Source organism: Grus americana, unplaced genomic scaffold (genome assembly GCF_028858705.1).
Source record: "Grus americana isolate bGruAme1 unplaced genomic scaffold, bGruAme1.mat scaffold_406, whole genome shotgun sequence".
Taxonomy (NCBI): Eukaryota; Metazoa; Chordata; class Aves; order Gruiformes; family Gruidae; genus Grus; species Grus americana.
The window spans coordinates 1-24889 of record NW_026561671.1 but is presented as its reverse complement, the minus strand read 5'-3'; the positions used below and the strand labels follow the sequence as shown (position 1 = coordinate 24889).

Here is a 24889-nt window from a genome sequence, read left to right as displayed (position 1 = left end):
GGCGTGTCCGAGCGCCTCGGCTGGCGGGAAATCCCCGCGCCTCCTTCCTGTCCGCCGCCATCGTCAGCGTGACCTCGTCATGACGGCAAAAGTGGCGGAGTTACGGGACGCTCTCGAAACCGCTCTGAGGCGGGATCCCGGCCAACCTACGCCGGCCGAACTGTCCGGTTTGGTGGCGATACCGCTCCCGCCTCCCGTTAAATGCCGGCGGGTGGAGGCGGCCCGGTTGCTGCGGGACAACCTGTGCCCGGTACCGGGGGTTTGGGGGGGGGGGGGTGTGGTTTTTTGGGGGGGTTCCCCCCGGTGCTGACGCGCTGCCCGGCCCCAGGAGCCCGGCGGGGCGCTGGCGGGGCTGGGGGCGCTGCGGACGGCGCTCAGCATCCTGGAGAAGTACGGGCGGAACCTGCTGCAGCCCCGGCTGCCCCGGCACTGGCGGGCCGTGCGCTTCGGGAACCCCGTGTTCAGGGGCACCGTGGGTGCCGTGCGGGTACTGCGGGACCCCCGGGACACCCCAATGCCTCCCCCAATATCCCCCAGTACCCCCCCATAGCCCCCAATATCCCCCTATAGCCCCCCAATATCCCCCAGTACCCCCCCATAGCCCCCAATACCCCCCCATAGCCCCCCCCATACCCCCCCTTGGGATACCCCAATATCCCCATATAGCCCCCCCAAATACCCCCCATACCCCCTTAGAGCCCCCCATTGTCCCCCTGATACCCCCCTATAGCCCCCCAATACCCCCCATAGCCCCCTATAGCCCCCCCCAATATCCCCCAGTACCCCCCCATTGCCCCCAATATCCCCCTATAGCCCCCCATAACCCCTGCTTGGGGCCCCCCCATAGCCCCCCAATATCCCCCCCATATCCCCCCAAATACCCCCAATATCCCCCCCATAGCCCCCCAATATCCCCCCCATATCCCCCCAAATACCCCCAATATCCCCCCCATAGCCCCCCAATATCCCCTGATACCCTCAATATCCCCCAGTACCCCCCCATAGCCCCCCAATGCCCCCCTATAGTCCCCCACACCCCCCCAATATCCCCCAGTACCCCCCCAATACCCCCCCATACCCCCCCCAAATACCCCCCATAGCCCCCAAATACCCCCCATAGCCCCCCAATATCCCCCCCATAGCCCCCCACCCCCCAAATACCCCCCATAGCCCCCCAATATCCCCTGATACCCCCCATAGCCCCCCAATACCCCCCCAAAGCCCCCCTATAGTCCCCCAGTACCCCCCCATTGCCCCCAGTACCCCCCCACCCCCCCAAATACCCCCCACCCCCCCCATACCCCCCCCCAATACCCCCCTGTGGTTTAGGGGGGCCGGGGGGTGCTGCGCCTGTTGGGGTACACGGAGGAGACGGGGGAGGGGCTGAGCTTCCCCCCGGGGGCGGGGGCACCCCACGGGCCCCGCGTGGCCGCCGTCACCGCTGACGTCATGCTGCTGCGCGCGGAGCTCGACCTCCTGATGGCCGTGAGTGGGGGGGCACTGGGGGGCACTGGGAGGGACTGGGATGCACAGGGGAGGGACTGGGGGGGGACTGGGACATACTGGGGAGGGACTGGGGGGCATTGGGACGCACCGGGGGGGCACTGGGAGGGACTGGGAGGTTACTGGGGGGCACTGGGGGGGACTGGGACACACCGGGGGAGCACTGGGAGGGACTGGGGGGCACTGGGAGGGACTGGGAGGGACTGGGACACACGGGGGGGGCACTGGGATGTTACTGGGAGGGACTGGGGGAGGAATGGGAGGCACTGGGGGGCACTGGGAGGGACTGGGGGGGGACTGGGATGTTACTGGGACGCACCGGGGGGGCACTGGGAGGGACTGGGGGGCACTGGGAGGGACTGGGACGCACCGGGGGAGCACTGGGAGGTTACTGGGAGGGACTGGGGGGGGACTGGGACATACTGGGGGGGACTGGGATGTTACTGGGAGGGACTGGGAGGCATTGGGACGCCCCGGGGGGGCACTGGGAGGGACTGGGACACACCAGGGGAGCACTGGGAGGTTACTGGGAGGGACTGGGGGGGCACTGGGAGGGACTGGGGGGGACTGGGAGGTTACTGGGAGGGACTGGGACGCACTGGGGGCACACTGGGAGGTTACTGGGAGGGACTGGGACACACGGGGGGGGGGCACTGGGATGTTACTGGGAGGGACTGGGGGGCACCGGGAGGGGCACTGGGCCATACTGGGAGGTTACTGGGCCGTACTGGGCCATACTGGGCCGTACTGGGCCGTGCTGACTCTCTCCCCCCAGAACCAGCACCCCAACCCCCAGTTCTTCACCGACATCCTGGCGGGGGGGGCCGAGGTGAGCGGGCACTGGGGGGCACTGGTTTATACTGGCCGTGCGTACTGGGGGGGGCTCCCGAGCCGTACTGGTCCGTACTGGTGTGAACTGGTGTCCGTCCCCCCCCCAGGAGCGGCTGCTGCCCGACGCGCTGCCAGCGATGGACGGGGCCGGCGCCGCAGGTTTGGGGGGGCCCCGTAGGGGCTGGGGGGGGGGGGGGCTCCATCGGGGCCCTATAGGGCTCTATAGGTACCGACGGCCCCGCCCACACAGGCCGGCCCCGCCCTGACCACGCCCCCTGCTGCCCGGCCCCGCCCCCGCAGGGGGACCCCAGGTAACGTACGGCTCTGCACCCCCTATAGCCCCGGTACAGCACCTATAGCGCCCTGCGTACCCCTGTATAGCACCTATATACCACCTATGTCCTTATATAGCGCCCTGTGTACCCCTGTATAGCACCTATATACCACCTATGTCCTTATATAGCGCCCTGTGTACCCCTGTATAGCACCTATATACCACCTATGTCCTTATATAGCGCCCTGCGTACCCCTGTATAGCACCTATATACCACCTATGTCCTTATATAGCGCCCTATAGCACCCTATGTCCTTATATAGCGCCCTGCGTACCCCTGTATACCACCTATATACCACCTATGTCCTTATATAGCGCCCTGCGTACCCCTGTATAGCACCTATATACCACCTATGTCCTTATATAGCGCCCTGCGTACCCCTGTATAGCACCTATATACCACCTATGTCCTTATATAGCGCCCTATAGCACCCTATGTCCTTATATAGCGCCCTGCGTACCCCTGTATACCACCTATATACCACCTATGTCCTTATATAGCGCCCTGCGTACCCCTGTATAGCACCTATATACCACCTATGTCCTTATATAGCGCCCTATAGCACCCTATGTCCTTATATAGCGCCCTGTGTACCCCTGTATACCACCTATATACCACCTATGTCCTTATATAGCGCCCTGTGTACCCCTGTATAGCACCTATATACCACCTATGTCCTTATATAGCGCCCTGTGTACCCCTGTATAGCACCTATATACCACCTATGTCCTTATATAGCGCCCTGTGTACCCCTGTATAGCACCTATATACCACCTATGTCCTTATATAGCGCCCTATAGCACCCTATGTCCTTATATAGCGCCCTGTGTTACCCCTGTATACCACCTATATACCACCTATGTCCTTATATAGCGCCCTGTGTACCCCTGTATAGCACCTATATACCACCTATGTCCTTATATAGCGCCCTGTGTACCCCTGTATAGCACCTATATACCACCTATGTCCTTATATAGCGCCCTATAGCACCCTATGTCCTTATATAGCGCCCTGTGTACCCCTGTATACCACCTATATACCACCTATGTCCTTATATAGCGCCCTATAGCCCCCTATGTCCTTATATAGCGCCCTGCGTACCCCTGTATACCACCTATATACCACCTATGTCCTTATATAGCGCCCTATAGCCCCCTATGTCCTTATATAGCGCCCTGTGTTACCCCTGTATACCACCTATATACCACCTATGTCCTTATATAGCGCCCTATAGCCCCCTATGTCCTTATATAGCGCCCTGCGTACCCCTGTATACCACCTATATACCACCTATGTCCTTATATAGCGCCCTATAGCACCCTATGTCCTTATATAGCGCCCTGTGTACCCCTGTATACCACCTATATACCACCTATGTCCTTATATAGCGCCCTGTGTACCCCTGTATACCACCTATATACCACCTATGTCCTTATATAGCGCCCTGTGTACCCCTGTATAGCACCTATATACCACCTATGTCCTTATATAGCGCCCTGTGTACCCCTGTATAGCACCTATATACCACCTATGTCCTTATATAGCGCCCTATAGCACCCTATGTCCTTATATAGCGCCCTGTGTACCCCTGTATACCACCTATATACCACCTATGTCCTTATATAGCGCCCTGTGTACCCCTGTATACCACCTATATACCACCTATGTCCTTATATAGCGCCCTGTGTACCCCTGTATACCACCTATATACCACCTATGTCCTTATATAGCGCCCTGCGTACCCCTGTATACCACCTATATACCACCTATGTCCTTATATAGTGCCCTGTGTACCCCTGTATACCACCTATATACCACCTATGTCCTTATATAGTGCCCTGTGTACCCCTGTATACCACCTATATACCACCTATGTCCTTATATAGTGCCCTGTGTACCCCTGTATACCACCTATATACCACCTATGTCCTTATATAGCGCCCTATAGCACCCTATGTCCTTATATAGCGCCCTGTGTACCCCTGTATACCACCTATATACCACCTATGTCCTTATATAGCGCCCTATAGCCCCCTATATCCTTATATAGCACCCTGTGTACCCCCTGTATAGCACCTATAGCGCCCTATACCCCCTATATACCCCCTATAGCACCCTATAGCCCCCTATATCCTTATATAGCACCCTGTGTACCCCCTGTACAGCACCTATAGCACCCTATACCCCCTGTATACCACCTATATACCACCTATATACCACCTATGTTGTTATATAGTGCTTTGTATACCCCTTATATACCACCTATATATCCCCTATATCCTTATATAGCACCCTATATACCCCCTATAGCGCCCTATAGCCCCCTGTATCGTTATATGGTGCCCTGTATACCCCCTGTATACCCCCTATATACCACCTATGCCCTTATATAGCCACCTATAGCGCCCTATATCCCCCATATACCGCCTGTATCCCCCATCCCCCCTATATCCCCCCCTATATCCCCCCCCTATCCCCCCCTATCCCCCCCCCACCTTCCGCCTGCCCCCCATCTCCCCCTACAGCCCCCGCAGCGTCCCGATCCCCTGTACCCCCCTTTAACAGCGGGGGGGCGTCCCTATAGCGTCTATAGGGTCTCTCCCCACAGCTCATCCCCCCTGTGGGCGCACGGCCTGTGGCAGGGCCCCCCCCTCGCCGTGGGGCAGAGCCCCCCCCTCGCCGTGGGGCAGAGCGCGCCCCATAGCGCAGGGGGGGGCCCCGACGCGGGGGGCTGGGCCTGCGCCTCCTGCACCTTCCTCAACCCGGGGCCCAGCGTCCTCTGTGGGGTCTGCGACCGCCCCCGCCTGGCCCGCCGCCCCCGGCCCCCCCCGCAGGTGGGTGTGGGTCTGGGTCTGGGGGGCACCCGTGGGTCTGGGGGGGCACCTGTGGGTCTGGGTCTGGGTCTGGGGGGGCACCCGTGGGTCTGGGGGGGCACCCGTGGGTCTGGGTCTGGGGGGCACCCGTGGGTCTGGGGGGGCACCCGTGGGTGTGGGTCTGGGTCTGGGGGGGCACCCGTGGGTCTGGGTCTGGGGGGGCACCCGTGGGTCTGGGGGGGCACCCGTGGGTGTGGGTCTGGGTCTGGGAGGCACCCGTGGGTCTGGGTCTGGGTCTGGGGGGGGGCACCCGTGGGTCTGGGGGGCACCCATGGGTGTGGGTCTGGGTCTGGGGGGGGGCACCCGTGGGTCTGGGGGGGCACCCGTGGGTGTGGGGGGCACCCGTGGGTGTGGGTCTGGGTCTGGGCACCCGTGGGTCTGGGTCTGGGCACCCGTGGATCTGGGGGGGCACCCGTGGGTCTGGGTCTGGGGGGGCACCCGTGGGTCTGGGGGGGCACCCGTGGGTGTGGGTCTGGGTCTGGGAGGCACCCGTGGGTCTGGGTCTGGGTCTGGGGGGGGCACCCGTGGGTCTGGGGGGCACCCGTGGGTGTGGGTCTGGGTCTGGGGGGCACCCATGGGTGTGGGTCTGGGTCTGGGGGGGCACCTGTGGGTCTGGGTGTGGGTCTGGGGGGGGCACCCGTGGGTCTGGGGGGGCACCCGTGGGTGTGGGGGGCACCCGTGGGTGTGGGTCTGGGTCTGGGGGGGGGCACCCGTGGGTCTGGGTCTGGGGGGGCACCCGTGGGTCTGGGTCTGGGGGGGCACCCGTGGGTCTGGGGGGGCACCCGTGGGTGTGGGTCTGGGTCTGGGAGGCACCCGTGGGTCTGGGTCTGGGTCTGGGGGGGGGCACCCGTGGGTCTGGGGGGGCACTCGTGGGTCTGGGGGGGCACCCATGGGTGTGGGTCTGGGTCTGGGGGGGGCACCCGTGGGTCTGGGGGGGCACCCGTGGGTCTGGGGGGGCACCCGTGGGTCTGGGTCTGGGGGGGCACCCGTGGGTCTGGGGGGGCACCCGTGGGTCTGGGAGGCACCCGTGGGTCTGGGTCTGGGTCTGGCGGGGGGCACCCGTGGGTCTGGGTCTGGGGGGGCACCCATGGGTCTGGGTCTGGGGGGGCACCCGTGGGTCTGGGAGGCACCCGTGGGTCTGGGTCTGGGTCTGGCGGGGGGCACCCGTGGGTCTGGGTCTGGGGGGGCACCCATGGGTCTGGGAGGCACCCGTGGGTGCTGACCCCCCCCAACCCCCCAAGGGCTGGCAGTGCCCCCACTGCACCTACTGGAACGAGGGCTCGGGGCGGGCGTGCGACGTCTGTCACCGCGCGGCAGGGGAGGCGATGACGACGGCGATGACGACGGCGATGACATCAACGGCGGCGGCGGTGACAGGGGAACCCCCGGCCCCTCGCCCCCCGGCCCGGGAAGAGGCGGAGCGGCGGCGGCAGGAGCGGCTGCGGGAGGACGGGCGGCGCCTCGTCGCCGTCGTCAGGGTGAGGTCATAGCGGCGCGGGGTGGGGGGTGGGGGTGGGGGGTGGGGGTGGGGCTCCCCCCCCCCGGGGAGGGGCCGATCCCCCTGACGCCCCCGTTTCCCCCGGGGCGGCGGGGGGGGGGGGCAGGCGGCGGAGGCGCAGGGGGTGCCGGCGGAGGCGGTGGCGGCGGCGGCGCTGGCGACCATGACGTCGGCGACGACGATGACGGCGGCGGCGGCGGCGGCGGTGGGGCGCGCGCGGGCGGGGCTGGGGGCGGCGCTGGCGGCGCTGGCGGCGGCGGCGGGGCGGGGGGGGTCCCTGGGGGCCCTGTCCCTGCGGGAAGCCGCCCGCGCCTGGGCCCGTGCCCGCGGCCACCCCCAGCGCGCCATGGAGGCCTGCCTGGGCGCCCGGAGGAGGCAGGTGGGCGGGGCTGAGGGGGAAGGGGCGGGGCTGAGGGGGAAGGGGGCGGGGCTGAGGGGGAAGGGGCGGGGCGAAGGGGAAGGGGGCGGGGCGAAGGGGGAAGGGGGTGGGGGGAAGGGGGAAGCTTGCTGGGAGCTAAAGAGGGGGTGGGCGGGGCTTAGGGCGGTGGGGGTGGAGCTTAGGGCGTGGCTTGGTGTGTGGGCGGGGCTTGGGGGGCCGGGGGTGGAGCTGTGAGGGGGTGGGGTTTAAGAGCTGGGGTGGGGCTGGGGCGGGGCTTAAGGGCCCGGGGGCGGGGCTTAAGGGCCCGGGGGCGGGGCTGGGGGCGTGGTTTAAAGACCCCGTGGGCGGGGCCTAAGAGCTGGGGGCGTGGTCTAAGGGCCCAGGGCGGGGCTTAAGAGCTGGGGGCGTGGTTTAAGGCCCGGGGGCAGGCCCGGGGGGCGGGGTTTAAGGGCCAGGGGGGCGTGGTTTAAGGGCCTGTGGGCGGGGCTTAAGAGCTGGGGGCGTGGTTCAAGGGCCCAGGGCGGGGCTGGGGGCGTGGTTTAAGGACCCCGTGGGCGGGGCCTAAGAGCTGGGGGCGTGGTCTAAGGGCCCAGGGCGGGGCTTAAGAGCTGGGGGCGTGGTTTAAGGGCCGGGGGCAGGCCCGGGGGCGTGGTTTAAGGGCCCGGGGCAGGGCCGGGGGGCGGGGCTTAAGAGCTGGGGGCGTGGTTCAAGGGCCCAGGGTGGGGCTGGGGGCGTGGTTTAAGGACCCCGGGGGCGGGGCTTAAGAGCTGGGGCGTGGTTCAAGGGCCCAGGGTGGGGCTGGGGGCGTGGTTTAAGGACCCTGGGGGCGTGGTTTAAGGGCCCGGGGGGCGGGGCTAAGGGAGCCAGGCTGGGTGGGGTACTGGGGAGCGACTGGTTTTACTGGGGAGCGACCGTTTCTACTGGGCGGCCGGCGCTGGGAGCTGCTGGCGGGCCCTGCCCTGGGCCGCGGGGTTCCCGCTGGGCTGCGCTGGGGGGCACCGGGAGGGGTTTGGGGGCGCGGGGGGGGGGGGGGGGGGGGGGGGGGAGGCGGTTAGCGGCGGGCGCGCGCTGGCGCGTACTGGTCTGTGCTGGCGGTGACTGGTGCGCGCTGGGCAGCTGCGGGCGCTGGCGGCGCTGGGGTTCGAGGAGCGGGAAGCGGCGGGGGCGGCCCTCTACCAGAACGGGGGGGACGTGTGGGGGGCGCTGGGCGACCTGCAGCGCCGGCGCCTGGAGCCCTTCCAGAGGCGGCTCTGGGAGCCCCAGCAGCCCCCCCTCGACTTCGAATGCCCCGACCAGCAGGTGGGACTGGGAGGGGACTGGGGGCTACTGGGAGGGGGGGCTGGTGGGCACTGGGAGGGGGTTAAGGGGTCACTGGGAGCACTGGGATGGGTTTGCGGGGCACTGGGAGGGGGTTGAGGGTGACTGGGAGCACTGGGATGGGTTTGGGGGGCACTGGGAGGGGACTGGTGGGCACTGGGAGGGGGTTGAGGGGTCACTGGGAGCACTGGGATGGGTTTGGGGGGCACTGGGAGGGGGTTGAGGGGTCACTGGGGGTCACTAGGAGGGGACTGGGGGTCACTGGGAGGGGGGCTGGTGGGCACTGGGAGGGGGTTAAGGGGTCATTGGGAGCACTGGGATGGGTTTGCGGGGCACTGGGAGGGGACTGGGGGGCACTGGGAGGGGGTTGGGGGTGACTGGGAGCACTGTGATGGGTTTGGGGGGTACTGGGAGCAGACTGGGGGGTACTGGGAGGGGGTTGAGGGGTGACTGGGAGCACTGTGATGGGTTTGGGGGGTACTGGGAGCAGACTGGGGGGTACTGGGAGGGGGTTGAGGGGTTACTGGGAGCACTGGGATGGGTTTGGGGGGCACTGGGAGGGGACTGGTGGGCACTGGGAGGGGGTTGAGGGGTCACTGGGAGCACTGGGAGGGGTTTGGGGGTGACTGGGGGTCACTGGGAGGGGTTTGGGGGTCACTGGGAGGGGTTTGGGGGTGACTGGGAGCACCGGGAGGGGACTGGGGGTCACTGGGAGGGGACTGGTGGGCACTTGGAGGAGACTGGTGGGCACTGGGGGTCACTGGGAGGGGACTGGGAGCACCAGGAGGGGTTTGGGGGTGACTGGGAGGGGTTTGGGGGTGACTGGTGGGCACTGGGAGGGCACTGGGAGCACCAGGAGCGGTTTGGGGGTGACTGGGGGTCACTGGGTGTCACTGGGAGCACCAGGAGGGGTTTGGGGGTGACTGGGAGGGGTTTGGGGGTGACTGGGGGGCACTGGGAGGGCACTGGGAGCACCAGGAGGGGTTTGGGGGTGACTGGGAGGGGTTTGGGGGTGACTGGGGGTCACTGGGTGTCACTGGGAGCACCAGGAGGGGTTTGGGGGTGACTGGGAGGGGTTTGGGGGTGACTGGGGGTCACTGGGTGTCACTGGGAGCACCAGGAGGGGTTTGGGGGTGACTGGGAGGGGTTTGGGGGTGACTGGGGGTCACTGGGTGTCACTGGGAGCACCAGGAGGGGTTTGGGGGTGACTGGGAGGGGTTTGGGGGTCCCTGTGTCACCGGATGCCCCCCCCAGGCGCTGGTGCGGCGGGTGCTGGCCACGCTGGGGGTGGCGAGCTGGGGCCGGGCGCAGCTGGTGGCCACCTTGGGCCGGGAACTGGGTTTGGGCCGAGCCCCTCGGGCGCTGGGCGACCTGGTGGAGGCCGTGGGCCGCTGTCCCGACCGCGCCGCCCTGCGTCGCCTCCTGCGCTGCGAGTGCGCGGTCTGCGGCTGGGGGCTGCCGCGTCAGCAGGTGGGCGGGGCCTGGGGGCCTGGGGGGCGGGGCCTGGGGGAGGGGGGTGGGGCCTGGGGGAGGGGCCTGGGGGGGAGGGAGTGGGGAGGAGGGGAGGGGGCCTGGGGGAGGAGGGGGCGTGGCCGGGGGGGAGGGGGCGTGGCCTGGGGAGGAGGGGGCGTGGCCTCGGGGGGGAGGGAGCAGGGCCTGGGGGGCGTGGCCTGGAGGGGAGGGGGCGTGGCCGGGGGCGGGGCCTCGGGGGGAGCAGGGCCGGGGGCGTGGCCTGGGGGAGGAGGGAGCGGGACCTGGGGGAGGGGGTGGGGCCTGGGGGAGGGGGCGTGGCCTGGGGAGGGGGCGTGGCCTCGGGGGGGCGTGGCCTCAGGGGCGGGGGCGTGGCCTGGTGGGCGTGGCCTGGGGGAGGAGGGAGCGGGACCTGGGGGGGAGGGAGCGGGGCCTCAGGGAGGGAGCGGGGCCTGGGGGAGGGGGCGTGGCCTCAGGGGCGGGGGCGTGGCCTGGTGGGCGTGGCCTGGGGGAGGGGGCGTGGCCTGACCCCCCCCCGCAGATGCAATGGCTGACGTCGTGCGAGTGCCCGCTCTGCCCCGAGTGCTTCCGGCTCCACTTCACCATCGGGGTGAAGGAGCGGCGCGTGGGGGACCTGGTGTGCCCGGCCTGCGCCCGCCCCGACCTGGCCGACGAGGCCCAGCGCCTCTCCTACTTCTCCACCCTCGACATACAGGTGGGGGGCTGGGGGGGCCTCGGCCATCTTGGGGGGGGGGGGAGCCTCGGCCATCTTGGGGGGGTGGGGGGAGCGACGGCCATCTTGGGGGGGGATGGGGGGGGGCCTCGGCCATCTTGGGGGGGGATGGGGGGGGGCCTCGGCCATCTTGGGGGGGGAGGGGGGGGGGCCTCGGCCATCTTGGGGGGGGTGGGGGGGAGCCTCGGCCATCTTGGGGGGGGATGGGGGGGGGCCTCGGCCATCTTGGGGGGGGGGGAGCAACGGCCATCTTGGGGGGGGATGGGGGGAGCGACGGCCATCTTGGGGGGGGATGGGGGGGCCTCGGCCATCTTGGGGGGGTGGGGGGAGCGACAGCCATGTTGGGGGGGGCTGGGGCTAAAGGGGGGTGGAGCTAAGGGGAACCACGCCCCCCAATGGCCATGTTTGGGGGCCTGGGGGTGGGGCCTAGGGGGAAACCACACCCCCCCCATGGCCATGTTTGGTGGTCGGGGTGGGGCTAAGGGGGAGGGCGGGGCTAAGGGGAAACCACACCCCCCAATGGCCATATTTGGTGGCATGGGGTGGGGCTAAGGGAGGGTGGGGCTAAGGGGAAACCACACCCCCCAATGGCCATATTTGGTGGTCAGGGGGTGGGGCTAAGGGAGGGCGGGGCTAAGGGGAAACCACACCCCCATGGCCATATTTGGTGGCATGGGGTGGGGCTAAGGGAGGGCGGGGCTAAGGGGAGCCACACCCCCAGGCCATGTTTGGTGGTCAGGGGCGGGGCTAAGGGGGAGCCCCGCCCCCATTGCAGGGGCAGAGTTAAGGGTGTGGGCGGGGCTTAGGGGAAACCGCACCCAATGAGAGCCACATCCCTTGCCCTGGGGGCGGGGCTAAGGGGAAACCACGCCCCCGATGACCATGTTTGGTGGTCTGGGGGTGGGGCTGAGGGAGGGAGGGGCTAAGGGGAAACCACACCCCCCCAATGGCCGTGTTTGGTGGCCTGGGGGCGGGGCTAAGGGGAAACCACGCCCCCCCCGACAGCCACACCCCATCCCGGGGGCGGGGCTCAGGGTGTGGGCGGGGCAGGGGGCGTGGCTCAGCGTGTCCCCGCCCCCAGCTGCGGCAGTGCCTGGACCCCGACACGTACCAGCTCTTCACCCGCAAGCTGACGGAGCTGGAGCTCATGAAGGACCCCAAGTTCATCTGGTGCATCCAGGTGGGGCCGGGGGGTGTGGGGCAGGGGGTGTGGGGCAGGGGGTGTGGGGCTGACCCCCACGTTTTGTCTCCTGCCCCCCCCCCCCCCCAGTGCTCGTTCGGGTTCATCTTTGAGGCGGAGCAGGGCCCGGCCCAGTGCCCCCAGTGCCAGCAGCGCTTCTGCCCCCGCTGCCAGCGCCCGGTGGGGGACGTGTGGGGCTGGGGGGGGGAAGTGTGGGGCTGGGGGGGACACGTGTGGGGCTGGGGGGGCCGTACAGGGTGACACGAGGTCACTGTGGGGCGATGGGGGTCCCTGGAGATCACTGTGGGGTGATGGGGGGGGGGGTCCCTGTGGGGTGGCTGTGGGTCGCTATGGGGCAAAGGGGGCCCCCTGTGGGTCCCTGAGGGTGCCTGGGGGGTGGCTGTGGGTCGCTATGGGGCAGTGGGGGTCGCTATGGGGGTCCCTGTGGGTCGCTATGGGGCAGTGGGGGTCGCTATGGGGGTCCCCGGGGGTCACTATGGGGCAGCTGTGGGTCCCTGTGGGTCGCTATGGGGGTCCCCGGGGGTCCCTATGGGGCAACAGGGGGGTGTCTGGGGCTCCCCATGAGTTGCTGTGGGGCGATGTGGGTCCCTATGGGGCAATGGGGGTCGCTGGGGATCCCTGTGGGTCGCTGTGGGGGTCCCTGGGGATCCCCGTGGGTCGCTGTGGGGTGACAGGGGCCCTTGCCCGCAGTGGGACCCCCAGCACGCCACCCTCTCCTGCGCCGAGTTCGAGGCCTGGCTGAGCGCCCGCGACCCCCAAGCGCCGCCCGTGGGGCTGGCCGCCTTCCTGCAGGAGCACGGCATCGGTGGGTGCCCCACGGCGCGGGCGTGCGCGTGTGTGGGGGGGGGGTCTACCGTCTACCCCTGCCCCACGGCAGCCTTGGGGGGGGGGTATGGGGGGGGTGTGTGGGGTGTACCCCTGCCCCACGGCTGCCCCACGGCTGCCCCACAGCGTGCCCGCAGTGCGGGGTGTGGTACGCGCTGGCCCGGGGCGGGTGCATGCACTTCCAGTGCTCCCAGTGCCGCCACCACTTCTGCAGCGGCTGCTACGGCCCCTTCCACGCCAAGGACGTGAGTGGGCTGGGGGGGTCTCTGGGGGGCACCCTGGAGCCTCGAGGGGGGCCCTGTGGGGCTGGGGGGGTCCCTGTGGGGCAGGGGAGGTCTCTATGGGGGGGCCCTGTGGGGTGGGGGGTGTCCCTGGGGGTCCCTATGGGGCAGGGGGGTCCCTATGGGGTGGGGAGAGGTCTCTATGGGGGTCCCTATGGGGTCCCTGGGGGTCCCTATGGGGCAGGGGGGTCCCTATGGGGCGGGGCGAGGTCCCTATGGGGCAGGGGAGGTCCCTATGGGGCGGGGGGAGGTCCCTGGGAGTCCCTATGGGGCAGGGGGGTCCATATGGGGTGGGGGGAGATCTCTATGGGGGTCCCTATGGGGTCCCTGGGGGTCCCTATGGGGCAGGGCGAGGTCCCTGGGGGTCCCTATGGGGCGGGGTGGTCCCTATGGGGCAGGGGGAGGTCCCTGTGGGGGTCCCTGGGGGTCTCTATGGGGCAGGGGAGGTCCCTATGGCGTGGGGAGAGGTCTCTATGGGGGTCCCTATGGGGTCCCTGGGGGTCCCTATGGGGCAGGGCGAGGTCCCTGGGGGTCCCTATGGGGCGGGGTGGTCTCTATGGGGCAGGGGGAGGTCCCTATGGGGGTCCCTGGGGGTCTCTATGGGGCAGGGGAGGTCCCTATGGGGGTCCCTGGGGGTCTCTATGGGGCAGGGGAGGTCCCTGGGGGTCGCTGAGGGGCTGACGGTGCCTCAGTGCTGCCCCGAGCGGGGCTGCCCCCTACGGGGGTCCCTCCACGGCCACCACCCCCGCGACTGCCTCTTCTACCTGCGGGACTGGGAGCCCCCCCGCCTCCAGCGCCTCCTCCAGGTACGTGGGGCAGCTGGGGGGCAGGGGGGGGGCCCTTTGGGTGGGGGGTCTTGGGGGGGCAGTGGGGCACTGGGGGGGGGGGGGGTTGGGGGCAGCTGGGGGTCTCTGTGGGGCACTTTGGGGTCACTATGGGGCAGCCGGGGGTGTCTGTGGGGCATTGCTGGTCCCTGTGGGGCACTTTGGGGTCGCTATGGGGCAGTGGGAGGTGTCTGTGGGGCACTGCTGCTCCCTGTGGGTCGCTATGGGGCAGCAGGAGGTGTCTATGGGGCACTGCTGCTCCCTGTGGGTCGCTATGGGGCAGCCGGGGGTGTCTGTGGGGCATTGCTGGTCCCTGTGGGGCACTTTGGGGTCGCTATGGGGCAGCTGGGGGTGTCTATGGGGCACTGCTGCTCCCTGTGGGTCGCTATGGGGCAGCGGGCGGTGTCTATGGGGTGCTCTGACCCCCCCCCCCCCCCCCCTCCCAGGAAGGGGGGGTGCCCTTCGACACGGAGCCCCCGGCCGGAGCACAGCCCGTACCTGGAGGTGAGGACACCCCCAACACCCCCAACACCCCCCCCCCCAGCGCACCCCCCAAGTGTGGGGCAGCCCCACTGAACCTTGCGGCCGCAGGGGGCTGCGGGGTGCTGGAGCAGAAGGAGACGCCGGCGGGGCTGAGGGACGAGCCCTGCGGCAGGGAGGCGCCGCCGGGACAGGCCGGGCTCTGCCGGTGAGTGGGGGGGGGGGGGGGTTTGGGTTTGGGGGGGGGTTTGGTGTCCCGGTAAGCGGGCGGCCTGACCTCCCGCCCGGCAGGGGGCACTACACCGAGTACTTGGTGCGGCTGATCAACGAGAACCGCTTGGACCCGGCGCGTCTTTACACTCCGGCCGAGCTGCGCGCCGCCGCGGAGCGCCACCTGCCGGCCGGGAGGCCTCCCCGAGCGGAGCAAGAAAGCGAAGACGACTACGGACTGCGCCTGCGCCGCCTGCTGGAGCGGGAGGCCCCGCTGGGGACACGCCCCCCGCGCCGCTGACCACGCCCCCCCCCGCCCTTCCCTCCGCTTCCTATTGGCCAGAGCAATAAACGCGAGCTCGGCCCCTCCCGTCTCTGCGTGCTGAAGGGGGCGGGGCCGGGCGGCGTCACGTGATTTCGCGGAAGCGGCTGCTGCCGGCGGAGCTGAAGAAACCGGGGCAGCCCCGGGTCCCCCCCCCCCCCCGCCCGCCCGGCTGCCGCTCCCGGTTCCGCCGAACCCCGGGGCCTATGGCTGGGGGCGGTCGAAAGCTACGTCCCTGGCTTGTGGCTCAGGTGGAGAGCGGACGTTTCCCCGGGCTGGTTTGGGACGACCCCGGGCGCACGGCCCTGCGCATCCCCTGGCAGCACGCCGGGAAGGGCGGGGCGAGGGGAGGGGCCGGCACCGCCCTCTGCCAGGTGAGGGGGGGCGGGGCTACGGGAGGAGGGGGCGGGGCTACGGGAGGAGGGGGCGGGGCTACGGGAGGAGGGGGCGGGGCTTACCCGTACTCACCCCCCCCCCCCCGGCTCTGCGTCCCGTCGCGGTGGTCGCCGTCGCCGTCGTCATCGTCGTGACATCGCGTTCCCCCTGCGGGTACGACAGGCGTGGGCAGAGTTTAAAGGCCGGCTCCAACCCGGGGCGCGTCCGGACCCCGCCGGCTGGAAGACGCGGTTACGCTGCGCCCTCAACAAGAGCCCCGAGTTCGAGGAGGTGCCCGAACGTTCCCGCCCGGAGGGGCCCCGGCCGTACAAAGTCTATCGGCTCCTGCCGCCCCCTCCGCAGCGAAGCGGCGGGGGGCAGCCCCCCAAGCGCGGGGGCTCGCGGCCCCGGAAGGAGGAGGCAGGCGATGGAGACCCCCAGCCCCAGGGCGGCACGGTCAGTGTGGGTGTGGGGGGGGGTGTGGGGGGCATGGGGGGCAGCCCCCCCCCCAAAACGGCTGTTCCCGTGCCCCCAGGTGCCGTCCCCCAGCCCTGAGGAGGCGCCGGCTGAGGAGCGTTGCCCGGACGAAGGGGAACCCGGTGAGATTTGGGGGGGGGGGGGGAGTGGGGGGGGGGCTGCTGAGAGGGGGTGGGGGCGGGGCCAGCACGGCTGACCCCGCCCCCCCCAGCCGGGGCCCCGCCCACAGCCCCACTGACCCTGTGCATCGAGGTGGACAGCCCTGAGCCCCTCCCCCCCGCCGAGGGTAAGCCCCGCCCCCCACCGCCGGGCTGCAGGAGCTGGCCCCGCCCACTGTGCACGCCCCGCCCCCAGCGCTGGCCACACCCCCTGCTGCAGCCCCGCCCCCAGGGCTCAGCCCCATCCTGGGGACCGCTCCTCTCCCATTGGGCCCCGCCCCAGGCCCCGCCCCCTCCCTGCCAGGCCCCACCCCTCCTGGCCCCGCCCAAGGCCCCACCCGCTTGCCCCACTCCTCTCCCATTGGCCCCGCCCCATCCTGGCCCCACCCAAGGCCCCACCCCCTCCCTTCCAGGCCCCACCCCCAGCTCCACCCCCCTGCCCCACTCCTCTCCCATTGGACCCCACCCAAGGCTCCACCCCCTCCCCTCCAAGCCACGCCCTCTCCAGGCCCCACCCAAGGCTCCACCCCCTCCCCTCCATGCCCCGCCCCCACCCCTTGCCCCACTCCTCTCCCATTGGGCCCCACCCCTGGCCCCGCCCCCAGCTCCACCCCCCTGCCCCACTCCTCTCCCATTGGGCCGCACCTCAGGCTCCCCCCCTCCCCTCCAGGCCCCGCCCTCTCCAGGTCCCACCCAAGGCTCCACCCCCTCCCCTCCAGGCCCCGCCCTCTCCAGGTCCCACCCAAGGCTCCACCCCCTCCACTCCAGGCCCTGCCCCCACCCCTTGCCCCACTCCTCTCCCATTGGCCCAGCCCCACCCAAGGCTCCACCCCCTCCCCTCCAGGCCCCACCCCCACCCCTTGCCCCACTCCTCTCCCATTGGGCCCCACCTCAGGCTCCACCCCCTCCCCAGGCCCCACGCAAGGCTCCACCCCCCTGCCCCACTCCTCTCCCATTGGGCCCCACCTCAGGCTCCACCCCCTCGAGGCCCCACCCAAGGCTCCACCCCCTTGCCCCACTCCTCTCCCATTGGCCCTGCCCCATCCTGGCCCCACCCAAGGCTCCACCCCCTCCCCTCCAGGCCCTGCCCCCACCCCTTGCCCCACCCCTCTCCCATTGGGCCCCAGCCCAGGCCCCGCCCCCTCCCTTGCCCCACCCCTCTCCCATTGGGCCCCAGCCCAGGCCCCGCCCCCTCCCTTGCCCCACCCCTCTCCCATTGGGCCCCAGCCCGGGCCCCGCCCCCTCCATACAAGGCATGGGGCGTGCCCCACCGCTGCCCTCCCTGCCCGCAGGACCCTCCTGCCTGTGCCTGCGGCTGTGGCTGGGGGGGCTCCTGGCCTGGCAGGGCCGGCTGCCCCCCGGGGAGTTCCTGCTGGGGCCCCCCCCGGCCCCGGGGAGCCCCCCCCGGCCCGGGCTGCTGCCCCGCCTGCTGCTGCTGCCGCCCCCCGAGGGGCTGCCCCCCGGCCCGGGGCGGCTGCTTGCGGGGCTGCGCCCGGGGCTGCTGCTGGCCAGCACCCCGCGGGGGCTGTTCCTGCGGCGCCGGCCCGGCCCGGCCCCGGGGAGCCCGGAGGTGCACTGCCGCGCCCCGCACGCCGCCGCGGGCCCCGGGGGGAGCGGGCACGGGGCCGGGCGAGCCCTGCCCGAGGGGGAGCTGGTGCAGGGCTTCGACGCGCAGCGCTTCCACCGGGGTGAGTCGGCGTGGGGCGCGGGCGGACCCATACGGGCCCCGTAGGTGCCCTGTCCCTGCCCCGTCCCTTCCCCATAGCTGCCCTGTCCCTGCCCCATAGCTGCCCTGTAGGTGCCTTGTCCCTGCCCCACAGGTGCCCTATAGCTGCCCCACAGGTGCCCTATAGCTGCCCCACAGGTGCCCCGTCCCTTCCCCATAGCTGCCCTGTCCCTGCCCCATAGCTGCCCTGTAGGTGCCTTGTCCCTGCCCCATAGGTGCCTTGTCCCTGCCCCATAGGTGCCCTATAGCTGCCCCACAGGTGCCCCACAACTGCCCTGTCCCTGCCCCATAGGTGCCCCGTCCCTTCCCCATAGGTGCCCCACAACTGCCCTGTCCCTGCCCCACAGGTACCCTATAGCTGCCCCATAGGTGCCCCGTCCCTGCCCCATAGGTGCCCTATAGCTGCCCTGTCCCTGCCCCATAGGTGCCTTGTCCATGCCCCACAGGTGCCCTATAGCTGCCCCACAGGTGCCCCACAACTGCCCTGTCCCTGCCCCACAGGTGCCCCACAACTGCCCTGTCCCTGCCCCACAGGTACCCTATAGCTGCCCCATAGCTGCCCCATAGGTAACCCTACAGCAGCCCCATACGTGCCCCATATGCATCCCCTAACCGCCCCACAGCAGCCCTATAGATTCCCCCCACAGCAGCCCTATACGTGCCCTATAACTGCCCCATAGGGAACCCTATGGGTACTATACTGCCCCTAAACCAGCCCGCCCTGACGCCTTCCCCTCCCACCCCCAGAGCTGGAGCGACACCGCACTGGGCTGGGTCCCTGCCCCGAGCACCGAGTGACGCTGGCCGTGGGGCAGGAGCTGGGCCCCCACGACGGCCCCCACAACCGCACCCTCGTCCTGCAGGTGGGGCGGGGACGGGACAGACGGGGGAAAACCTGTGGGGCAGCCGCGGGGCAGCCCCTCACCGCTCCCTCTTTCCCCAGCTCGAACAAGCCTTCGCCCAGCAGCTCCTCGACGGCATCCCGGCGGCCGTGGGACCCCCCTATCCCCCCCTCACACAAGTCTGAGCCATCCGCCCCACGGGACTCCTCACCCGCGCCCGTGGGGCTCCGTGCCCGGTGGATAATAAAGCCGCGTACCCAGCACCGCTGTCACCGTGGGAGGAGGAGGAGGAGGAGGAGCCGCCATCCGCCCGCCCGCGTCGTCGCCGCCGCCGCTCCCTCAGACTGAGGAGAAAAGGGGAGGGGGGGGAAGGAAAGCGCCGGCGCTCGCTGATTGGTCGGCGGCGCAAGGCGGGAAGGTCTTCCATTGGCTCAGCCCCCCAAGGCTGTCTCCGGGGGTGGGGTAAAGGGAGAGAGGCAAGCGCTGATTGGTGGCCGCTTTCCCGCCGCGTTTGCTCCTCCCCTTCGCCGACCGCGGCGCTGAGGCGAGCGGCTCGCTTATTGGCCGGAGGGACGCCGAGGGGGCGGGACGGGGCGAGGTTATAAAGGGCGGGGCGCGAAGCGCGCGGGCTCAGTCAGGCGGCGGCGGCGGCGCAGGGAGGCGGTCGGCGGCTCCGCGCTCTCCCCTCGGCGCTAAATTGACTTCGCCTCATTAGCTGGCTAATTAACCCCGCAGCGACGCCCCTGGAGAGAAACGGCGGTTTAAATTAATTAACGGGAAGGGAGGGGCGGGGTTTAGCGGCGTTAATTGCCCGGGAGGGCGGGGCCAGTGAGGAGCCGGGCGGGTTTTTAGGTTTAATTTGGGGGTTTTTTTGGGGTTGTTTTAAAGTTTGCCGTTGGAGGGGGGGGGGGGGGTGGCGGCGGGGTGTGTCGGGTTTGGGGTTTATTTATTGAAGCTATTTAATGTTTGGGGGTTCTGGGTCTTTTTTTGGGGTGAAAAGCGGGGTTTTTCTTAAACCCACGCCCCACCCCCTTCACCCGAGTGAGCTTAAAGCTGAATTAATTGAAGGCGCTTGATTGGTAGAGGACAATTTCCATACATTTAACCGGGAGTTTAAATCCACCTTGCAGCTTTATTGAATTAAACCTTACAGCTTTATTAAATTAATAAATCTCAATTCGGGTTAATTTTAGCCCCAGATAGCCAAGGTAAATATAAATAGGCTTTGGGGGAAATAAATACCGAGGGGGGGCAGCTGAGTTTTGGGGTGAATCCCCGGGGTTTTGGGGCCGGAGCACCCCCCCCCCCCCCCCCCCCCGCGCTCGTTTTTGGGCTCAATCCGGAGGTTTTTGGGGCCGCCGCCATGTTCTACTACCCGGAGGTGCTGCAGCGGCACACGGGCTGTTTCGGCACCATCTGGTACGGCACCGGGGAGGGGGGTGTGTGGGGGGGGTGGGCGCTGGTTTTTGGGCTGAAACCGGCGGTTTTTGGGGCTGCTCTGCTCCCCCCCCCCCCCCCCTCCAGGCTGGCGGCCACGTGCAGCTCGCGCCTGCTGCGCCGGGAGTACCTGGGCGTGGACGTGCCGCGCGCGTGGTACGGCGGGGGGGGGCGGGGCCGGCGCTGACCACACCCCCTTCCCCTACCAAAAAAGGGGCGGTGGGGGCGTGGCCTCGCGGGGCCCCACCCCCCCCGCACACTCCTCCCAGCGAATGGGCGCGGCTGTCTCTCGGTCTCCTTTTCCCAGCGCGGCCGTGACGGCGTTCGTGATTGGCCGAGGAGGCTGGGAGGTCCCGCCCCCCCCGGCTGGGGCTCCGCCTCCCCGTTGCTCCCTGTACCTGGCGGCGCTGCTGCAGCTGGGGCTGGTGCGGGTGCTGGGGCGGCAGTGGGGCTGGCTGCTGGGTGAGGGGAGCCCTGCCTGTGCCCTGCCTGTGCCCTGCCTGTGCCCTGCCTGTACCCCTGTGCCCTGCCTGTACCCTGCCTGTACCCTGTACCCCTGTACCCCTGTGCCCTGTACCCCTGTGCCCTGCCTGGTGCGGGTGCTGGGGCGGCAGTGGGGCTGGCTGCTGGGTGAGGGGAGCCCTGCCTGTGCCCTGCCTGTACCCTGCCTGTACCCTGCCTGTACCCTGTACCCCTGTACCCCTGTGCCCTGTACCCCTGTGCCCTGCCTGGTGCGGGTGCTGGGGCGGCAGTGGGGCTGGCTGCTGGGTGAGGGGAGCCCTGCCTGTGCCCTGCCTGTACCCTGCCTGTACCCTGCCTGTGCCCTGCCTGTACCCTGCCTGTACCCCTGTACCCCTGCCCATCCCCTGCCTGTACCCCTGTGCCCTGCCTGTACCCCTGTAACCGGCCTGTACCCCTGCCTGTACCCCTGTACCCCTGCCTGTACCCCTGTACCCCTGCCTGTACCCTGCCTGTGCCCCTGTGCCCTGCCTGTACCCCTGCCTGTACCCCTGTGCCCTGCCTGTACCCCTGCCTGTACCCCTGCCTGTACCCCTGCCCATCCCCTGCCCGTCTCTCCGCAGAGGAGGCAGCCCAGGTCCTCGGCCGCCTGCACCGAGCGCGGCCCCCGGCCAACATCGACGTCAGCCCCCCGCGGCGGTGAGTGACCTCATGGCGACGCCTGGCCCCTCCCCCCGGCCCCTCCCCCCTCCCCATTGGCCCCTCCCCCCTCCCCATTGGCCCCGGCGCCCCACAGCCGCCCCCCTTCCCCCCCCCCCGTGCCCCCCAGGCTGCAGCTGGTGCCGGACGCCCGGGCGCTGATGGCGGCGCTGGAGCTGGCCCCAGATCCCTTCTTCGGGGTGATGGGCCCGGGGCTGCCCAGCCCCACGGAGCTGCCCGAGGTACCCCCCTGCCCCACGGCGCCGCCCCACGGCGCTGCCCCACGGCGCCGCCCCACGGCGCCCCCCTGAACCCGCCCCATCCCCAACAGCTGCGGCTGGAGGAGCTCCCCCCCGCCGAGGTCCCGGCCCCCCCGGGTGAGCGCTGCCCCCCAAGTGTGGGGCTGAGGGGGCGGGGCTCAGTTTGGGGGAGCCCCCCCTGACACCACCCCCCCACCACCCCCCCTTTCCCCAGGGCCCCCCCTGACCGTGTCCCCCGAAATCATCACCCTGCGCGAGCCCGAGCTCCTCGTCCTGCCGGCCCTCGAGGTGGGGCTGCCCCACGGCGGGGAGAGACGGGGGGCTGCCCTATAGCGGGGAGAGACGGGGGGCTGCCCCACGGCGAGGGCAGGGGAACCTCTGACTGAGGGGTTGTGGGGGGCTGCCCCACAGCGGGAGGGGTTGGGGGGCTGTGGGGGGGGTCGGGGGGCTGCCCCACGGCTATGGGGGGGTTGGGGGGCTGCCCCACGGCTATGGGGGGGTTGGGGGCTGCCCCACGGCTATGGGGGGGTTGGGGGCTGCCCCACGGCCATGGGGGGTTGGGGGCTGCCCCACGGCTATGGGGGGGTTGGGGGCTGCCCCACGGCTATGGGGGGTTGGGGGGCTGCCCCACGGCTATGGGGGGGTTGGGGGGCTGCCCCACGGCCAGGGGGGGTTGGGGGCTGCCCCACGGCTATGGGGGGGGTTGGGGGGCTGCCCCACGGCCATGGGGGGGTTGGGGGCTGCCCCACGGCTATGGGGGGTTGGGGGGCTGCCCCACGGCTATGGGGGGTTGGGGGCTGCCCCACGGCCATGGGGGGTCGGGGGGCTGCCCCACGGCCATGGGGGGTTGGGGGCTGCCCCACGGCTATGGGGGGGTTGGGGGCTGCCCCACGGCTATGGGGGGTTGGGGGGCTGCCCCACGGCTATGGGGGGGTTGGGGGGCTGCCCCACGGCTATGGGGGGGTTGGGGGCTGCCCCACGGCTATGGGGGGGTTGGGGGCTGCCCCACGGCTATGGGGGGGTTGGGGGCTGCCCCACGGCTATGGGGGGTTGGGGGGCTGCCCCACGGCTATGGGGGGTTGGGGGCTGCCCCACGGCCATGGGGTGCCCCACGGCAATGGGGGGTTGGGGGCTGCCCCACGGCGATGGGGGGGGTTGGGGGCTGCCCCACGGCTATGGGGGGTTGGGGGGCTGCCCCACGGCTATGGGGGGGTTGGGGGGCTGCCCCACGGCTATGGGGGGGTTGGGGGGCTGCCCCACGGCCATGTGGGGCGCTGGCGCAGGAGGAGCTGCCCGAGGTGACGGCGCGGGAGCTGGAGCTCCTGATGGAGGTGGAGGGCGAGCTGCTGCCCCCCGGTGCGGGCACTTGGGGGGCACTTGGGGGGCAGAGGGGGGCACGCAGAGGGGGGCACTTGGGGGGCCCTGAGCCCCCTCCCCCGGCCCCACGGCTGCCCTGCCCCCGCAGTGGAGGAAATCCCCGAGGTCCCGGCGCCGCCCCCGCCCCTGCGTGAGCACTTGGGGGGCACTTGGGGGGCAGCGGGGGGGGCACTTGGGGGGCAGCACCCGACCTCCCCCCCCTCCCCCTTTGTGTGCCCCACAGCACCCAGAGTCCCCGAGGAGCCCACCCTGCCCCCGCCGCCCCCCGAGGTAGGTGTGGGGCGGCCGTGGGGCAGCCGTGGGGCGGCCGTGGGGCGGCCGTGGGGCAGCCGTGGGGCAGGGCACTGACTCGCTGCCCCAGGCCCCCCCTCGCCGCCGCCGCCGCCCGCCCCTCACCGACCCCCAGCCCCAGATCCCCCAGGCCGAGTTCCAGGCCCAGCTGCTCCGGCCCCACGGCCACTGCCGGGAGCTGGTGAGTTGGGGGGCAGGGGGGGCTGGGGGGAGTTTGGGGGGGCACCCAGGGGTCCTGCACGCCCCCCCCCCCCCCCCCCCCCCCAGGTGCTGCTGGAGCCGCCCCCCAAGCGGCGCCGGACCCCGAGCGAGCTGCTGCGGAACCCGACCTGCGGTGAGCCGGGGCGCCGTGGGTCGCGCCGTGGGGCCGAGCCCCACACGCTGATCCCCTCCCCGTGTGTGTGTCCCCCCCGCCCGCCCCACAGCCTGGCTGCCCCCCGAGTTATGGGGCCTGTGGGATCGCTGCGCACGCCGGCCCCCCCCGGCGCCCCCGGCCCCCCCGGAGCTGCCCAGCGAGGTGGAGGTGAGCGGTCCCGGCCCCACGGCGTCTCCCGTGGGGCAGCCGTGGGGCAGGGGGACGCGCGCTCAGGGCTCCTCTGGCCCCACAGGTGCCGCGGGAAGCGCTGGAGCCCAGCCTGCCAGCCCTGCCCCCCTCGGGTGAGGCGGCGGTGGGGCAGCCGTGGGGCGGCTCTGGGGTTGCTATGGGGCGGCTGTGGGTCACCGTGGGGTGCCGTAGGGTGGCTGCGGGTCGCTATGGGTCACTGGGGGGTTGCTGTGGGTCACCAGTGCTGGCTGTGGGGCAGCTGCAGGTCGCTGTGGGGCAGCTATGGGTCGCTGTGGGGCAGCTGTGGGTCACTATGGGTCACTGTGGGGTGGTTGTGGGTCGCTATGGGTCACTGTGGGGTGGCTGTGGGTTACTGTGGGTCACTGTGGGGCAGCTATGGGTCACTATGGGTCACTGTGGGGTGGCTATGGGTTACTATGGGTCACTGTGGGGCAGCTATGGGTCACTATGGGTCACTGTGGGGCAGTTGTGGGTCACTATGGGTCGCTGTGGGGCGGTTGTGGGTCACTGTGGGACAGCTATGGGTCACTATGGGTCACTGGGGTGGTTGTGGGTCGCTATGGGTCACTGTGGGGTGGCTATGGGTTACTATGGGTCGCTGTGGGTCACTGTGGGACAGCTATGGGTCACTATGGGTCACTGGGGTGGTTGTGGGTCGCTATGGGTCACTGTGGGGTGGCTGTGGGTTACTGTGGGTCACTGTGGGGCAGCTATGGGTCACTATGGGTCACTGTGGGGTGGCTATGGGTTACTATGGGTCGCTGTGGGTCACTGTGGGGCAGCTATGGGTCACTATGGGTCACTGTGGGGCAGTTGTGGGTCACTATGGGTCGCTGTGGGGCGGTTGTGGGTCACTGTGGGACAGCTATGGGTCACTATGGGTCACTGGGGTGGTTGTGGGTCGCTATGGGTCACTGTGGGGCAGCTGTGGGTCACTGTGGGGTCGCTGTGGGGCGGCTGTGGGTCACTGTGGGGCAGCTATGGGTCACTATGGGTCACTGTGGGGTGGTTATGGGTCGCTGTGGGGCGGCTGGGGGTCGCTATGGGTCCCCCGCCCCAGAGGTGTCCCTGGAGGTGATAGAGGAGGAGGCCCGGCCCCCGCTGCTGCCCCCCGAGGAGCGACGGTGAGGGACACGCGCGC

The 24889-nt window shown here is 70.0% G+C and overlaps 3 protein-coding genes and 1 long non-coding RNA gene across 5 annotated transcripts; all 4 read left to right on the top strand.

Moving 5' to 3' along the window:
- Positions 1 to 21: 21 nt before the first annotated feature.
- On the top strand, positions 22 to 15130 carry RNF31 (ring finger protein 31). 2 transcript variants are annotated; one of them, XM_054811953.1, is made up of 20 exons: positions 23 to 250; positions 329 to 487; positions 1330 to 1485; positions 2279 to 2332; positions 2442 to 2493; positions 2585 to 2645; positions 5278 to 5503; positions 6784 to 7020; positions 7147 to 7419; positions 8536 to 8718; positions 9991 to 10206; positions 10748 to 10921; positions 12021 to 12119; positions 12210 to 12299; positions 12831 to 12945; positions 13092 to 13210; positions 13939 to 14052; positions 14517 to 14574; positions 14662 to 14758; positions 14842 to 15130. In XM_054811953.1, exons 1-20 carry the CDS (start codon positions 80 to 82, stop codon positions 15059 to 15061), a joined length of 2874 nt encoding a protein of 957 aa, XP_054667928.1. In that variant the 5' UTR covers positions 23 to 79; the 3' UTR covers positions 15062 to 15130. The 2 variants fall into 2 exon arrangements, with proteins under 2 accessions (XP_054667929.1, XP_054667928.1); XM_054811954.1 differs by lacking the exon at positions 12210 to 12299 and having other exon boundaries at positions 22 to 250.
- Positions 15131 to 15161: 31 nt separating this feature from the next.
- On the top strand, positions 15162 to 18934 carry LOC129200681 (interferon regulatory factor 9-like). Its single transcript, XM_054811955.1, has 7 exons — positions 15162 to 15456; positions 15641 to 15913; positions 15993 to 16056; positions 16146 to 16220; positions 17385 to 17780; positions 18566 to 18681; positions 18762 to 18934. The coding sequence occupies exons 1-7, from the start codon at positions 15289 to 15291 to the stop codon at positions 18843 to 18845; spliced, it is 1176 nt and encodes a 391-aa protein (XP_054667930.1). The 5' UTR covers positions 15162 to 15288; the 3' UTR covers positions 18846 to 18934.
- Positions 18021 to 18545, top strand: LOC129200683 (uncharacterized). The gene is made up of 3 exons (XR_008575064.1): positions 18021 to 18077; positions 18221 to 18242; positions 18386 to 18545. It is a non-coding gene; the product is annotated as an uncharacterized LOC129200683 (long non-coding RNA).
- Positions 18935 to 19879: 945 nt separating the features above from the next.
- On the top strand, positions 19880 to 24872 carry REC8 (REC8 meiotic recombination protein; the record flags this gene model as incomplete). The annotated part of the gene is made up of 15 exons (XM_054811950.1): positions 19880 to 20079; positions 20185 to 20253; positions 20405 to 20559; positions 21180 to 21255; positions 21386 to 21497; positions 21587 to 21632; positions 21730 to 21836; positions 22730 to 22871; positions 22981 to 23022; positions 23116 to 23162; positions 23254 to 23364; positions 23451 to 23517; positions 23609 to 23706; positions 23792 to 24143; positions 24674 to 24872. Coding segments are annotated over exons 1-15 (1679 nt in total), but the record flags the coding sequence as incomplete, so codon positions are not given.
- Positions 24873 to 24889: the final 17 nt, after the last annotated feature.